This window comes from Rhinolophus sinicus, chromosome 14 (assembly GCF_057876585.1).
Source record: "Rhinolophus sinicus isolate RSI-liver-muscle chromosome 14, RSI-T2T, whole genome shotgun sequence".
Classification (NCBI taxonomy): Eukaryota; Metazoa; Chordata; class Mammalia; order Chiroptera; family Rhinolophidae; genus Rhinolophus; species Rhinolophus sinicus.
Genome location: NC_142514.1, coordinates 117,186,975 through 117,203,303, shown reverse-complemented (window position 1 = coordinate 117,203,303; position 16,329 = coordinate 117,186,975). Strand labels below are relative to the sequence as shown.

Sequence of the window (16,329 nt, the reverse complement as noted above, 5' to 3'; positions counted from 1 at the left end):
AAGTGTTATAAACAAACTAATATAGCCATGTTAATATATAAACATGCAATGTCTGAGACTTGATAAAATACTAAACAAAGCAAAGAAGTGCTTTCTTCTGTTGTCAGAGATTTGATATAAATTAATTTTTAAAGATTCAAAAATTGTTTCTAATTTTAAATATATACTTAATGAGGATTTATTATTTCAAAGTTTATGGTTGATTACCAGATCTGTAGTTCTTTGTAATGTTCCAAGGTTGAGGTTACAAATTATGTAAATCTAAATTGTCTGCAGTTTGAAAACTCAAGATGTTTAGAAAGAAATTTCGGAAGAGTCTCATGACAATAATCTCCTCTCTTTTTGAGAAGGTGGTCTCTTATCTTTCAGTAATGCTGAGTCAGTGGTTTGCTACAGTAACCATGAAGCTGTGGAAGTAATACTTGAAACAATTACTATTTCATAGTCCAGGCAGCACAGAATCTGAAATTTAAAATACAGCATATTGTATTTTTTAAGATTGCCATATTTTAGGGATTTTTTTTCTCTCTTTACCTTTTAGAAATTTTATTAAAGCTGGAAACGTTGGGATTTCAATAGTTGACCATAGGGGAAGAAGTTGGTAAAGCTATTTTTTTCTGGCTTCCCTGCCCCCCCTCTCCCCAGGAAACAAAGCCTGTTTTGTTTCTTGCCTGCTTGTGAGGTCTCTGCTGCGCCCCGTGTGGGTGCACGGGCTCTGTGCTTTGTTGAAATGCTTGAGATACTCAGAAGGTAAAGAACAGGATGCTTCTGGAGAGGGATAAACCCCAGCTTCAGTAGATAAATAAGGTTGTTTGAATTGGTCATTTCATTGAGCTCTTTATGGAAACCTTGTAGTAGGCTTGTGTCCATAGGTAACAGCATTTTGGTAAACAAAACCAAAAGTGCTCATCGTCATTAGAGAGACTGTTTTTGTTGTATATTTTGTGCAAATTTCTGTTTAATTCTGCGGGATTCTTTTTCGTCCATCTTTTGATACCCTGTTTTTCCCATCTGTGATTTTGAGTAGTCAGATAAGCTTAAATTTGTGAAAGATCTTACCAACTAATCCAGTGTGCCATCAGCAGTGGTCACGACCATTAATGACCGCTGCATCTGTATCTAATTCTGGAAAACTGGTGGGAAACGGGGTATTTACCCCTTTATTTTCGTGCAATTTTGTTATTGTCCAATTAGTTTTCACAAGGAATATATGTTTTATTAACTTATTAAATGCTGTATTACTTAATAAAAATCCAGTGTGGAAAGCTGAACAGCTTTTCTAATGTTTCTTAATAGTTGACATATTTAACAGTACATAGCTCTAGAATCTGTTTTGAAATCAATTATGTTTTACAGTTCCAACACTCCTCAACTTACTAATGTGCTATTTCCTAGCAGTTATTTTTTTTAATTTTATTTGTTTAATTGCATGGAACTGAAAAATTTTCCCCCAATATAGTTGCTTGCTCTAGGCCAGCGGTGTCCAAACTGCGGCCTGCGGGCCAACTGCGGCCCACAATCCATTGTTAATTGGCCCGCAGCAAATTCCAAAAATATATTTAGTTTACTTAAATAAACCAGGTGAGGCAATACATACTTCATCTTGAGTGAGTGGCCCGGCTGTTGGTGTATTTTACCACATATGGCCCTTGGTAAAAAACGTTGAAAAAAGTTTGAACACCCCTGCTCTAGGCCTCAGTCTGTGAGATGTTTGATGTATGTGGTGGATTCTCAGATCCATCCCCCAATTCATATTTATACTACCAAACCTGACATAGTACAATATATAAAACATCTCTATGGAGAAATATGTTGAGTGTCCTGAAATGCCAGGAACATGTTTCATCAAAAAAAGGATCCCGAAAGGGGTTGAGCTAAGGCTCAATCTCCACCACCCATTTTTTTCCATTTAGATCTTACAGGAAAGATAAGTATGCATATCTTTGTGAATCATAGAATATTTTGAAACTGAGTGGCATGGTACAGTGGGAGGAGGAGGGAGGAACTCAAGCCAGGATGATTATCTGTAGGAGTAATAATCTTAAAATTTAAAAAGAACTGTTCTGGAGAAGGCAAGAAACTAACATTTATGGAGCGTCTAGTGTATTCCAGGACTATAATACATCCCTTACATCTATTACTTAATCCCCACAATGACTCTAAAAGGGAAATGTTAACATCCCCAGGTTTAGTTGAGGAAACTGAGGACTAGATGAATTACTGGATTGGTGTGCTCAACGCTAATGGTGGTTTGTTGGACTCTACAAGCCTTGTTTTTGTTTTTGTTTTCTTTTATCATACTATGATGCCTGTTAATTGTGCATCTAATAATGTTGGTGACAGATAGATATAAGCAATTGTATTAAATGAGGTTGATTAGTGCCTGGCAAAACTTAGCTCTCAAAAATTATTAGTTTTTTCCTATCCATTCCCCTATAAAATACTAAACTATAAATCATAATTATGGAAGTTTCAGCTATTTGTTCTTTGTAAAGACGTTTCATAAATAAGTCTTTTTGTTGTTGTTCATTTAAGAAATTAATAAGGTTTTGAATAATATGGAGCAGTGATTCATTTGTTTACATCCCTTCCCTGCTCTGCCAGACAAAATATTTAAAAGAGATAACCAAAAAGACAAAACGGGTTGTAATCGCTGTGGATCAGAAAATAAAACCACAAAGCAGTGAGCAGGAGCAGGGTTAGGAACCTGCCAGGTTTAGAGGCCATTCAGCTTCTGAGGATATCAGGAACTCAAAGTGTTAAGAACAAAGGGGATACAGAAAGAGTCTCAATGGTGAAAACCAGATGGAGAGCCCACTGGCCCTGGCCTAGTACCAAGGCAAGGACTGACTTTGGATCAGGTCACGAGTTTCAAGAATCAATAAAGTGTGGTACTTAGTACAAGAATAGTTAGATTAATGAACAGGACAGGAAATCAAGAAACAAAATACGAAAATTGAGCCTGATAGAGATGATTGGTGTTAGAACCAGTGGATAGTCATGAAGAAAAATAAAATTAGATCCACTCATGCCATATACCAGGATAAATTCCAAATGAATTGGCTTGAATTGCCAAATAAATATATAAAGAGGAGCCATACAGTTTTGAAATCAAAATTCATGAATTCCTCTTTTACCTGGGAGTGGGGAAAATATAGATCAAATTTCGAAAAAGATTGATAAGTTTGACTACTTAAAAAATAAAATTTTATATGGAAGAAAATAAGCAAACTGAAAAGACATGATAAGCTGGGGGAAATTTTTTTTAACATATATTACAAAGGGTTTTTATCCCTAGTATACAGATTGTCTAAAATAGAGAACGATCAGTAACTCTATAGCAAAAGATATAAATGCAGTTCACATAAAAAATAAAAATGGCCCTTTAAATTTGGAAATTGACTAAATTTCAGCAAAATAAAATCACATTGCAAAACCATTTCTCATCTTTCAGAATGGCAAAAATCCAAAAGTTCGGCAGGCTGTGAGGGATAAAAAGACACTCCTCATATCTTACTGGTAGGGATACAGTAAAGTACAACCCCTACGTCTATGGGGAGGTGGCAAATTTGGCAGTGTTACTTATGTTTTTAATCATTAACTCGCCAATCTCCCATCTAGGACTCTACCCCAAAGATACAGGAGTAGCAAAAATACAAAAATATGCATGTATGAGCTTTTTCTGTATGGCACTCTTTATTAATAGTGAAAACTTAATAGGAAATTGGTTGAATGGAATACTAATCAGCTATCCATAGTCTTCATAGGAAGTAAAGAAAGTCTCTAAAATTCAAAAGCAAAATGTTAAAAGCGAATCTGTGTATTGCTTTGGTGGCCAAATCACACAGAGAGGAATTATTTCAGGTGACTTGTAACCACCGTACTTTGACTCTGTACACCTAATGAACTATCTTCAGGACAAAAAATGACCCCCAAAAATCAGAAACTTTATGAGTACTCAGTAGATTGAATTGAACTAAGACATACTGAGATAGGTTGGTCGGTAATTTTTCCTTTTTCTAGTATCCGTAGCTCTAGTATATTGATGTCATGCTGGCCTCTTAGAAGAGTGGGTCAATCGAAGGGGAAATTGGTAGAATTTCTATATTGTCACATCTTAAGTAGTTCAATTTCTGCCTTACTGAAGTAAGCTGAGTAGCTTACTTAGAAACGTTTTAGTGTTTTTTGGTTTTTTTCCAGCACAAACTTTGCAGCCCCTGTGCTAGGCACTGAGGAGGTATACATGGTGAGGATACTCTCCCCACTCCTGGGGTGCTCTAGTCTAAGAGAGTATACAAGTTTGTAAATAAAAGATTACAGTCAGGTGAGAAATGTCAGTGGACAAAATGGAAAAGTCCCAAGGTTGTGCCCTAAGGGAAGACAATTCTTAATGTGCATGCTGGGCTCTGGGAAAGGCTGGGGACGTGTGCTCATAAAGTCTCCAAGAAGAGTTGCCATCTACCAAGTGGCCTCTGTGGTACAGCAGAGGACACATGAAAAATCACCAGTTCGCTGCGTGACTGGGAGGCCGATAAGTCACAAGAGCTGTCAGTACATGTTATTTCAGATTTTGTAACAAGGTTCATGAGAGGGGTTGGTTTGTGATTTTTCTTTCTTCTGATGTCCTTGTTAAGGTAGCTGGGTTATGCTGGCCTCATAAAAGAGTGAAGTATTCATTCTTCGCTGTTCTCTGGAAAAGGTTGTGAACGATTGGTATTATTTCTTCCTTGAATGTTTGTGAAGTTGCTTGAGCCTGAGATTTTCATTGGTCGAAACACTTATTAGAAATAGTGGCCTGACATTTCACTTAAAAAATTGAATGTGTCTGAAAAGGTGACAGATACATCATTCAGAAATTCACTAGTATAAGAATCCTAGTAATATAGGTTTAACTGAAAAAATAATGACTACGTGGGCTGTATGGGGGTATAGTGGTGTTGGACGAGACAAATCTCTGCCATCAGATGTTTGATTTTATTATGAGTGTTCATCAGATCATTTTCATGTACTTTATTAGAGGTGTAAATACATTTTCGGATATATTAAGGACTGGTAATTTTGATGGGCTTGAGTGATCAGAATACTTCATCTCACTTGCTTTGGGAGATGTATTTTTTAATTAAATATATATATTTCTATTTTGCAATAAGCAGTGCATTCACATCATTTAAACTTCAAAAGTTACAAAAAATGTCTCTCTTCAACTAGTCCTTTAGTCACCCAGTTTCCTAGCTCGAGAGTCCACAGATGGTAATTGCTTCTTGGCTGCCCTTCCGTTCACATTCTATGGATATATATGCATGTAATATACATTTCCCTTGGACTGTTCAGTCTCATTGCATGTCAGAGCTACCTCTTGTTTCTTTTCTCTTATAGCTGCTTTGCATCTTATAAAGACAACGATGACAATAATAGTAGTAACAAATTAATATAACCATTGCACTTTGGTGGATTTTTAGGTGATTTCCAGCCTTACTACAGAAAAGGATACGTTGACTATCCCCATTGCTTTTGAATAACTAAATATCCTTTTCCTTTGCTAGTTGTTTAGGACAGATCTTTTGTTTCATTTCAGCCATGAACCAGAGAATCAGTCAAAGTGCTCCAGTGAAACAGCCACCACCCCTGGCTCCCCAGAGCCCTCAGGGAGGAGTCATGGGCGGTGGCAACTCCAACCAGCAGCAACAGATGCGGCTGCAGCAACTGCAGATGGAGAAAGAGAGACTGCGACTGAAGCAGCAAGAACTGCTTCGGCAGGTGAGGCCACAGGTTAGAAACCAGCCTTCCACTTTTTGGGGTTTGTCTTCTTATATGAAGTTGGGCGTATTGCATTTTAACATTGATTAGTTACAGAGGACAGTTGTTTCTCTAAACCTAGAGTGACAGAAACATTCTATCCAGCTCTGTCCTTGTCTTAGTTTAGTTTCTTGACTGTCCTTTGATTACATGGGCTGTAACATGTAAATCTGTATCACAGAGAGATGTTTTGGCCATGGTCATGGCAGCCAAGCGAAACTTGAAGGAAACAAGGGTGCATCCTCAAATGTACATGGAATTGTAAATTACTATATCTCTGAGGATTTCACTAAGGAGGGAAACTCAGAGACATCACTTGGGGGAAAACATCTTTTACTTTAAATGAATTATTTATCTGGGTAAATACCCCTATGTGATATTTGTTGGTCTTTATGTTCCATAAGAATGGATAATCCCTTATCTAAAAATCAATTTTTCTTTATCTTGTTTGAGAGTAGTAAAGTCTAAGTTTAGATGCAGGGGTTGTGCTCTTATCAAAACAGTTTATTTTTAAAGTTTTATGTAAATTTTTTGGATAATAAAAACATAGTGCGATTTTGAAAGTGTACAAAAGGTGAAAGCTATCAGTAGTTTTTTTTTCTTCAGAGACATTCTATTTGTTTACAAGCATTAAATACTTGTATCTATACTTTTTTTTCCCACCTAAGTCATAGCATACTGAGTGTAAACATTAAAAAATCTTAATACTCCCCCCAAAAATCATGCTACTCTACATTTCTATTGCCAGGATGTAGGCATTTAAACAAGGTACTCTTTCATGAGGGCAATATCTTAAAAGTGTCACTAGAGAGAGTATAATGGAAGTAACATGAACTTGATACAATTATTGAACTGTGATTTGGGATTTGAGGAACTGGTACCTGAGGAATTAAACTAAGCCGTGTAATCCCAGACAGACTCGTCTTTAAATTGTTTGTGCTGTCAGTGTAATTCTAGTGTGGTTGGCACCAAAAGTGAGTCCTAATAGGAGTAAGAGAGTTTGTGCCAGCATATGATGTCAGGAAGCAGTCTTGAAAGAAATATTTCTTCATCTGCCATTAAGAAGGTGGGGACAGGAAGCATAGTAACCAGTTTACTGTCTCTCTAACTGACTTTCTCATAAATTATTATAAAGGAAAAATTTCTGATTTAAATAAAACTTTATCATCAGAACAAGGTACTACCATCAAGACTGTAATTATGTAGCTAGTAGAGGAAATAAAGCAATTTAAGAGAATGTTTTACACAGCTTGTTTACATTCCTTGCTTTTTATTTTGTTGTTATTTAGTACTAGATGATATAAGTAAATACAAGTCTTAGTTTCATATGTGAATTAAAGACTATCAAAACCGACAAACCTTTATTAAGAAAAATGGTTTAATTGCTAATGTCAGAGTCTTGCTGTTTGTAACATAATTTTTAAAAAGTCTAAAAATGAGCTATTCGTCATTTTGTTGTATGCCATAGATCAGCCTTTTATTCTTTTTTTTTTTTTTTTTTTTTTTTTTTGGTGTTTTTTGTTGTTGTTTTGGTGGGCAAAATGCTGCTACTTATAAAACTCTTCCTTCCAAAGAATTTTTCTAAATCTTATTCTCACTCTTAACTTTGGTTGATGGGTCCTGGACAGAATAGCTTACTTTCAAGGTAACTTCTTATGCTGTTTCTTCTTTACTACCAACTGTGTTGTCTTTTCTTATGTTGAAATGACAGACTTGCACTATTCTTTATACTAATAGTCTATTTTTTAGGATGTTTTTGTTTTTTAGCAATCAGTATAAATTCAGTTATCTTAAGTCTTTTGGCTTCCTGCGAACTTCTGTTCACAGTTTCTCTTATCACTAAAATATCAAATTGTATTTTTCCTGCTTCATCTAATACTCAGAAGCAAAGAACCTACCTGACCAATATCAAATTGAGTCCTGACACCTAAAGTCTTGCTGTCCTATCCCCAATGCTGTTCAACACTTCTTGAGGGTTCAGTTTGTTATGTGGTGACTCCACGGGCTCCTGTCTTCCTCAGTCTGCTTCTTCTTGGGCTAGCTTGGGAATTCTGTGCCATGGTGATATGTCTGGATGCAATTTGTAAGTCAGCCTACACAGCCAAACCATGTGGCTTAAAGTAATTTTTATCCATCTTATGTTTTACTCTTAGGCAATGCGGAATATCAATCCCAGCACAGCAAATTCTCCAAAATGTCAGGTAGGCTCTTATCTGATGTTTTAGCATTAAAAGAAAAAAGATACTAGGAAAGAGAGAAACTTATGCTCCAGAGGGCCTGTGCTCACTGAGGATTAGCCCAGAGTATAACACTGAGCCATCTTTCTGCCAAGATAATTTAAGTTAATGTTGCTGGTCCCAGAAAGTCTTACTATCTGCTCCTTCCCTACTCCTCCCAGAGAGCTGCTACTATTTGTTTTTTATTCCATAGAGGTCTTTTTTATTGCACATTTGAAATGTATTATGTCCCAATAGTTCATCCAGTCAGCCTTGAGGTCTGCCTAGTTTTTAATTTGTGTAGCTTAAAATAGTATTAAATTAATAATTTGTACAATAATGAAGGTAGCATGGATTATTTACTTGGGTAGGCTACTTTAGGAAATTTTAGTAAGCTTCATAATGATAACTGTTAGGAAAGGAAAAATTCTTTCTTGTGGACATTCCTAAGGAAGAATATCAAAATGACTCAAAGAGAAGTATCTTCCTTGGTAGTGTTTTGGGTTTCTTTGTTGGCTTTTATTAACATTTCTCCCTGATGACCTGCAGGGAACACTGGCTGTGAAGACATCTTACTTAGATGGAAAAATTGTGGCCATTTTTCCTTCTAACATGGGCGCTTATCTAACTCATGGGAAGAAACTCTTTCTTGAAACCAAAGAGATAACTCTGTGTTCAGAGTTTGAAGGATTTGAAGGGATTAGGAGCTAGGAGATCATTGCCCTTTTCTCAGGTGGGCAGAAGCAACCGTGAAACACCTCCTACTGTATGTAGCTCTTCTGCTAAATAAGTGCATTGTGTTAGAATCAGCTGTAGAAGTTGGAGTTGGCAGAATTCCAGTTACTTTAGATACTGTTCATTTGTCCATTGGAGCACCATGGTGATAAAGTCAGATATAGTCCTCGTAGAGACCAGTTAACTTTGTGAGAGGAGAACTCTGTTCTTTATCTATCTCATTAATGTCTCCTTTAATCAAGAGATCAAGTAAGGGAATAACTCATGAAAGTCATCGTTGCTAAAGCAAAGAGCACAGACATTCTTGTGATGAGGGCCACCAGTACCACATTGCACTGGGAAGAGCATCATAGTATTGGATCTTTATACAGTGAAGACATTTTTTCCTTGCTTTTTCTTTGAAGTATTTCTGAAAGAAGGCTTTTATTTGTGATAAATGAAGTGGAAACTATTAATCATATAGGAGCAGAAATTAACTCAAATAAGATTTGGGCTCAGGCAAAAAATCCTCCATGCCAAAAGTGTTTTGAATTTTTTATTTTTTCTGCTGAGATTTTGAACCTTAAATCTGATAAATTAAATGTTTCTAGGTCTATATTTCGTATCAAGTATAAGTATAAACAGTTGCTCTTATTTAAATTGTCATCAGGAGTTCTTACCTTTTTTAGCAGAAAAACTTTAGGAAAGGTGAACCTTGTAAGTAATAAAATTCTTTTAAATTTACATGGTATTAAAAATGCAGATTTTATTCCTTAGATTTGTCAAAGAGCAAGAAACCTGAAAAAGATAGTTTTTGAAAAATAAACATTGCATTTGCTGGAGAATAAAGTACTGATTTGTTATATGTGTTTTAATTGTCTGTATTTACCTAACATGATTTTGAAAATATCAATAAATGTATGAAAATCCAGTATAGGGTTAATTTTGGATTTGCTCAGATACACAGAATCTAGTAGTGTTTGCGTTAAGCAAGCATTTGTTTTTCTCATCCTACATATTTTCTACATGACTTTAAAGTAGATGTCAGAAAATATTTCACAAAGATGGTCCTATTTTAAGTGAACATGGCTTTAAATAGGGTTACCAGGATAATTAAAACAGCCAGTAGGAGCTCTCCAGTCTCGAAAAACAGAATATAGTACTATAGAGGAATAGTGGAGAAAAGGGGATGGATCTACTCAGTATTTAAGTGCCAGACATTGTTGTTCAAAGTTTATTTTTCACTTTTCTCATAGAAATTAGTGCAGATGTCTTAACAAGCAAAGTGATTTCAGCATCATTCTTCTATAATTCTATGCTTCATATGCTTTGGGATGTGGGAAGGTACCAAACTTGAAAATGTTTACAAATTACTCGTTTCAAAAGTTGCCTTTAAGTGCTTTCAAATAAGATTAACAAAACATGTCTATATTGTAGGATTCTCTGGTTATGTAAACTAATGTCAGTACAGGTAAGGTTAATGCAAAATTCTGAAAAATTAAGACTTTAAAGGCATCAGTATGTCTTCTTGGTTAAAGATGGAAATTATCACCTTAGTTTGTTAGGGTTTGTTCGCAGAATTTTGGAAAAACTTGATCTCACAGTGCTTTAAATATTTTTGTTTTTGATTATTCGCTATTTTATGTTTCAAAAGCAATTTTTATTAGAAAAATCTTTGAAACTATAAACATCATCTTTGCTCTGTGAGACTGAGCATGTAATGCTTAATTTGCTAGTTATATCTCTTTCTAATACATCAATTGCTCCTTTGTAAATTGGAGAGCTTTTGAGAGAGTAGATTAGGAATGCATCCCAGCTTCTGTTACAAGGTCTTTTGAAACAGACAGTTTGAGGAAAGATAGTCTGCCCTGAGTGTGAATGTTTTTACCTTCTCTTGTGCTTAAGAATGTGGTTCTTAATACCTGTGGTTCCCTAATAGCTTATGAGATTGAGTCTAAACTCTGAAACCTGGCTCTTGGTCTGCTCAGTAGCCTTCTCTCTCTCTGGTTAAGCCAATTACTCTTCCTTTTGCTGAGTGCACTCTTCTCTCTTGCTGTCATGATTCTGCTCATGAACTTTTCTTCCCTCTTAACCAGTTAGGATTCTCCATGTTTTTATAAGACCTAGATCAAAACTCATCTCCAAGGGGCCTCAGCAAAATTCTTGAAACTGCCCAGAAAATAGAAGACTGCTATATATAGAGATACCTTTTTTTGTGAGCAAATAATTGCTTTATTCTTCATAGAAATTATACCTATCAATATTTTGCAACTAATGAATATTGTGTAATTTCCATTCCTTATGGGTAGTAAGAACTGGACATCAGAGTTAATCACTGGTTTGATGAGTGATAAACCGCACAGTATTATTGTTGAGGACATTGTACTACACCATTAGCCCACAATGGTAAAGAGGTTTAGCTCTCCGTAGTTTTAGTCAAATGGAGCAAAACAATACTACTGTTCAGTCATGTGAAAAAATCACCGTCAATCTTTTTTATTTCCTGAATTTAGTAATACCAAAAAATTTGGCTTTTTTTCCCTCCAAACTGTCTTTCTTGTTAACAAACATTGGAAAAACTGTTTCAGAATCCAGTTAACACTTTTTCCAAGATTGTCTCTCTTCTTTTGAAGTCCTAATATCAAATATAAACCATAGATTCATTTAGATGTTATTCTGTGAATATTTTATATTTTATTTTAAATGGACATGTTGTATAAAAGGGAGGGGGGAGATTTAGCTTTACATCTCGCATACTTTAATAGGTTATCTTATTTATTTTTTTCATTAAGGTCACCATAATTTGAAGAATGCTATAATAATTTTTAGTACTTTAATTGAGACCATAATCGAGTAATACAAATTACAAAATTCCCAATTCCATAGATGTGTCAGAAAGAGTGTTGAATCTTAGGATCGTGCTGGGAACACCAAACTGCAGGTCTATTTTGGATATCACTTTTCAGTGCTTAGGGTTATCATATAGTTATCAATGACTATCCCCAGAGCCATGTAGACACATTTTTTAGTCAAAAATATTTCTGAAGTTGAAGATGCTTTGGTAAATGGCACAAACATTAAAAAACAAAAAGCATTCTGAACATTGGCTAAATGTTGTAGTAACTTTAGACATAATGAAATATCTGTGACTGTTTAAAGCTGTGGTGGAAAATGGGTATGGCGAGGCATATCTTGAGTAGTTGGAAGAAATGGCTTCCCCCCCCGCCCCCCCGCCCCCGTTTTTGGAATTGTCGACATAAACTGCTATCACTAAGACAAACTATTTATAAAATGTATATGTTTAGAGTTATTCTCCATTTCTAAATTTGGGTTTCTAGTTTACTAAACTAACCCTCCTTTTGATACCCGGTGGGTACCTTCACTTATTGCCGTATATTATCCAAAAATAGATATACTCTTATACTGCTTAGTATTTGATAAAGACAAAATTGCTTTAAAAAGGTACTGACAGTTGACCTTGTATTTTTTTTTTAAATTTCATATACATGGACTCATCGCTTTTACAGCTAGCAAGATTATTGTGAGATTTATTTATGTTGTATCTATAGTTCAGTCATTTTTATTGCTAACTAGTATTCCGTTGTAGGAATGTACTGCAATTATTTTATCTATTCACCTATTGATAGACGTTTGAGTTGTTTCTAAATTATATGACTTAGCATATACATATGCTTTTATTTCTCTTGGATACCCTAAGAACTTAATAATCTAGAAATGTTCTCAATATTCCTAGACTACTGACTACCTTACTGCCTCTCCTTATTTTTTTAAATGATATGAACCAAAGCATTGGTTTTATATGGGGCCAAAATACTTTAACTACCAGTTATGTATTAAACTGTCTGTCTTTTTTTACCCTATGGGCAATAATACTACTATTTAAATGAAAGGAGGGAAATATAAAAAGGGCCGATGGCTTATGGCTAGATCCTGAATCCATAAAAGTCTACCACATAAAGCAGGCAAACTTGTGTTTTCCTTCATAAACCATCCTGGAAAGTTCCCGCCAGACCCAGCAGGGACTGGGTTTTACTTATAGTGCAGATAGTTCTGACTCAGTGCGTCCCAGATTAGCTAAGATTTATAAGCTCAATGGGAAAGGCCACCACATTTTTGTATTATTACAGAAGAAAATGTGCTAAAAATACTTTCTTCGTTTAGAAAAAGTCAAATACTATTGCAAAAGAACTATTTGACCTCTGAAATACAGAAGCATGATTAAATTTTGGCTGAATTTCCTATCAACTTGCTTACTCTTCCATTTTTGAAAGTCTGTCAAACTATTTTTTTCTGGCTACCTTTGGGAAAAGAGAAGCTTAACAAACTTATATTTTTAGCTCAGTGTTCTAATTTTAGGCGTTTGTCCATGACAAAAAAACTCCTTAGAGATAGACATAACTTTCAACATGAAATGTTTCAACTGAAATCGGTTTTTGTAGATAATCCAGTTATGTCCCAAGGCTTATTTTTAAAACAGCTCTGCCAAATTTAGCCAATTAAAAATTATGTTCCTATTCATCTAAAATGTTTTGATAAAATTGCTTTATTGTGGTCGAATAGGCTTATTCTACATATACACACAGATAGATAGATAGACAGACAGACAGACAGACAAAAGCTTACTTTTAAATTCAGTGTAATGGAGAATTTATATGAAATACATTTTTGATCAAAAAATTTGGATTATGTAATTTCATTTTATACTTGTCCATATGAAAATAACTGTTTTTCTCTAAAGACACTAGCAAAAGGTCTATACAGCTCTGAAACAAATTTTTGTACTTCTAAAATTCTTAATTTTATATAAGTGTGTACATGTTCACATTTACAGTTCTTGGCTAAAAATACAAAGACTTATAAAGCTTGCTCACAGTGAAAACCCATCGTTCAGCCGTTCTCACTGGAAGTAGGACTGTTTAGGGTGGAACTGTGTCAGTTAGCTCTGACTCCATGTTCACTCTCCTTCAAAATCTGACTAGGTAAAGCATGGAAAATTCCTCAAATTTTCATTTCATTTCTAAGATCTGCCTTAAAACTATATATGGGTGTGTGCATTCATTCATGTGTGTTTGTTTATGTGGGACGTAGAAGTTACTGTTTTTATGTTCAATTGAATTCCAAAGTTATAGGCTAAGACGGGGAGAAAAGGTTGGCTTGTTTTCCTACCTAAATAGAGAAGTTTCCCACCCCCATCTTAGACAATTTCTTTAAAATAGCAACAGAAATGTCCGTCTTCTTTATTGAACCCAGTGAAATAAGTTATATTCACAGCAGGTGAAAATATTAACATAGGAATTAATGACTTGAGGAGGAGCTACCAAATCAACTTTAATTACAAAGAGCAATTTTGTCTTTGGCAAATACTGAGCTATGTAAGAATGTATCCATTTTGGATGATAATATGTATAAATTATTATACATCAATTATATATACTTCAGTGAAGCTGTTCAAAAATGACTTGAGGCATCCAATCAGCACTGTTCTTTTTGCTATAACTGCAAGTTTCAAAAATGAGTTCAATATTTATACCTTGAATACGGTTTCTATAATCTGTGTGTTATTTGTATCATTTGTCCTGTGGTTCGTTCATTCTAAAATGTATTGCTATTTAAATTCTCGTATTCATTAGCAACATAAATTCTTGACATTATTGGAGGTTCTTGTTTTATCCTCCACAACAGTCCATTCATTCATTCATTCATTCAGTGTGCCCTTAAGGGACAGAAAAGAAATAAAAAATAATTGCAGTATCTTATGATAAGTGCTAAGATCATGCTACATCTATATGATCATGGTGTTAAAGACGTAACATATATCTCTAATCCATTCCAAAGATGGAGACGGGGTCATCATGGAGAGTTACGTAGAGAAGGTCTTAAATAATTAAGTGTTTTAGTCCGGAAGAGCATATGGAAAGACATGGTACCAAGAGACAACATGTCATAGTACAGAGTTGCAGGGAGTGCACTATCATTGTGTTAAAGTCCCTTCCTGCTTTGTAAGCTGAGAAGGGGAGAGGTCAGAAAGACAGAGGGTAGACAGGAAACAAATAAAATGAATCCCCAGAAGCTACTGGGAGAGTGTGATGGCATTTAACAGGAGGAGGGGGGAAAACCCTTTTTCTGAGCCTGAAAGAAAAGTTACAAAAATGAGCATGAGTGAAGATAGCTTTGGGAGGAGCAGGAAGCGATGGCATGAGGAGCCAGAAAAATGGGCCTCGTGGCCTCAGTGTTCTTACTGAAGTGAGAAAGAGACAGAAATGGACTTGACTGAATAGGGGCTTAAGAGACTGCCAGATTTGGAATAGTGACCATTGGGACATGAGAAATAAAACTACCAGGGAGGGGGAGGGTCAGTGAATGGTAATAAGGGGCCCAACCAAGGCCAAAGACCATTAATTTATAAAAACAGTCTGGATGTTTGTATGATTTTTCTCAAGCATTTCGTAGTAGTCTCATTATAAATGTGAAGCAAGCACATTTTTAGTATTGATCCAGGGTTGGAATTTGCTGTTTTGAGATAAAATCACATATATGTAAGGAACGTATAAGGTTCTTGTGTATTTCAACTGATCAGCCCTGAGTTCAAGGAGGAAACAAAAAGAAACCAACAGGCCAACAGGTTCATGAGAAGATGCTCAGCATCACTAATCATCAGGGAAATGCAAATCAAAACCACAGTGAGATATCACCTCACACTTGTTAGAATGGCTATTCTAAAAAAGACAAGCGATAACAAGTGTTGGCAAGGATGTGGAGAAGAAGAAACCCTTGTGCACTGTTGTGAATATAAATTGGTGCAGCCACTATGGATAATAGTATAGAGGTTTCTCAAAAACATAAAAAAAAAAAAAAAAAAAATCACCCAAAGACTAGTATATGATCCAGCAATTCTACTTCTGGGTATTTATCTGAAGAAAATGAAAACACTAACTCAAAAAGATATATGCACCCCCGTGTTCATGGTAGCATTATTTACAATAGTCATGATATGAAAACAACCTCAGTGTCCATCCATGGATAAATGGGTAAAGAAGATGTGGTATATGCTGTGCAGCCATAGAAGAGAATGGACTCTTGCCATTTGTGACAACATGGATGGACCTTGAGGACATTATGCTAAGTGAAATAAGTCAGAGAAAGCCAAATACTGTTTGATCTCACTTATAAGTGGAATCTAAAACAAAAAAAACAAGCTTATCGATAGAGAACAGAAGGTTGTCTGAACAGGTGGTTGCTAGAGGGGAGGGAGAGGAGGGCGGGTTAAATGTGTGAAGGGGGTTCCAAAGGTAGAAAATTCCAAATGCAAATAAGTCATGGGATGTAATATACAGCATGGGACTGTAGTTAATAATACTGTATTACATATTTCAAAGTTGCTAAGAATAAATCTTTAAAATCTTCATCACAAAAAATATATTTGTTACCATATATGGGAATGGCTACTAACTAGACTTACTGTGCTGATTATTTCACAGGGTATGCAAATATTGAATCATGTTGTACAACTGAAACTATAATGTTATATATCAATTATATCTCAATACAAAAAAAAAAGAGGGGGGGTAAGGGAGCCAATAGA

General features: G+C 35.4%; 1 protein-coding gene across 12 annotated transcripts in view; it reads left to right on the top strand.

Moving 5' to 3' along the window:
- YAP1 (Yes1 associated transcriptional regulator) overlaps positions 1-16,329 on the top strand; it is a 103,269-nt gene that overhangs the window by 75,924 nt on the left and 11,016 nt on the right. For 3 of the 12 annotated variants that reach the window (XM_019712695.3, XM_019712686.3, XM_019712687.3), the window contains 2 exons: positions 5,576-5,769; positions 7,950-7,997. In XM_019712695.3, the coding sequence (XP_019568254.1) occupies positions 5,576-5,769; positions 7,950-7,997 (242 nt within the window). The remainder of the gene's footprint in view (positions 1-5,575; positions 5,770-7,949; positions 7,998-16,329) is intronic. The other 9 variants (XM_019712696.3, XM_019712689.3, XM_019712690.3 and 6 more) reach the window with 3 other exon arrangements.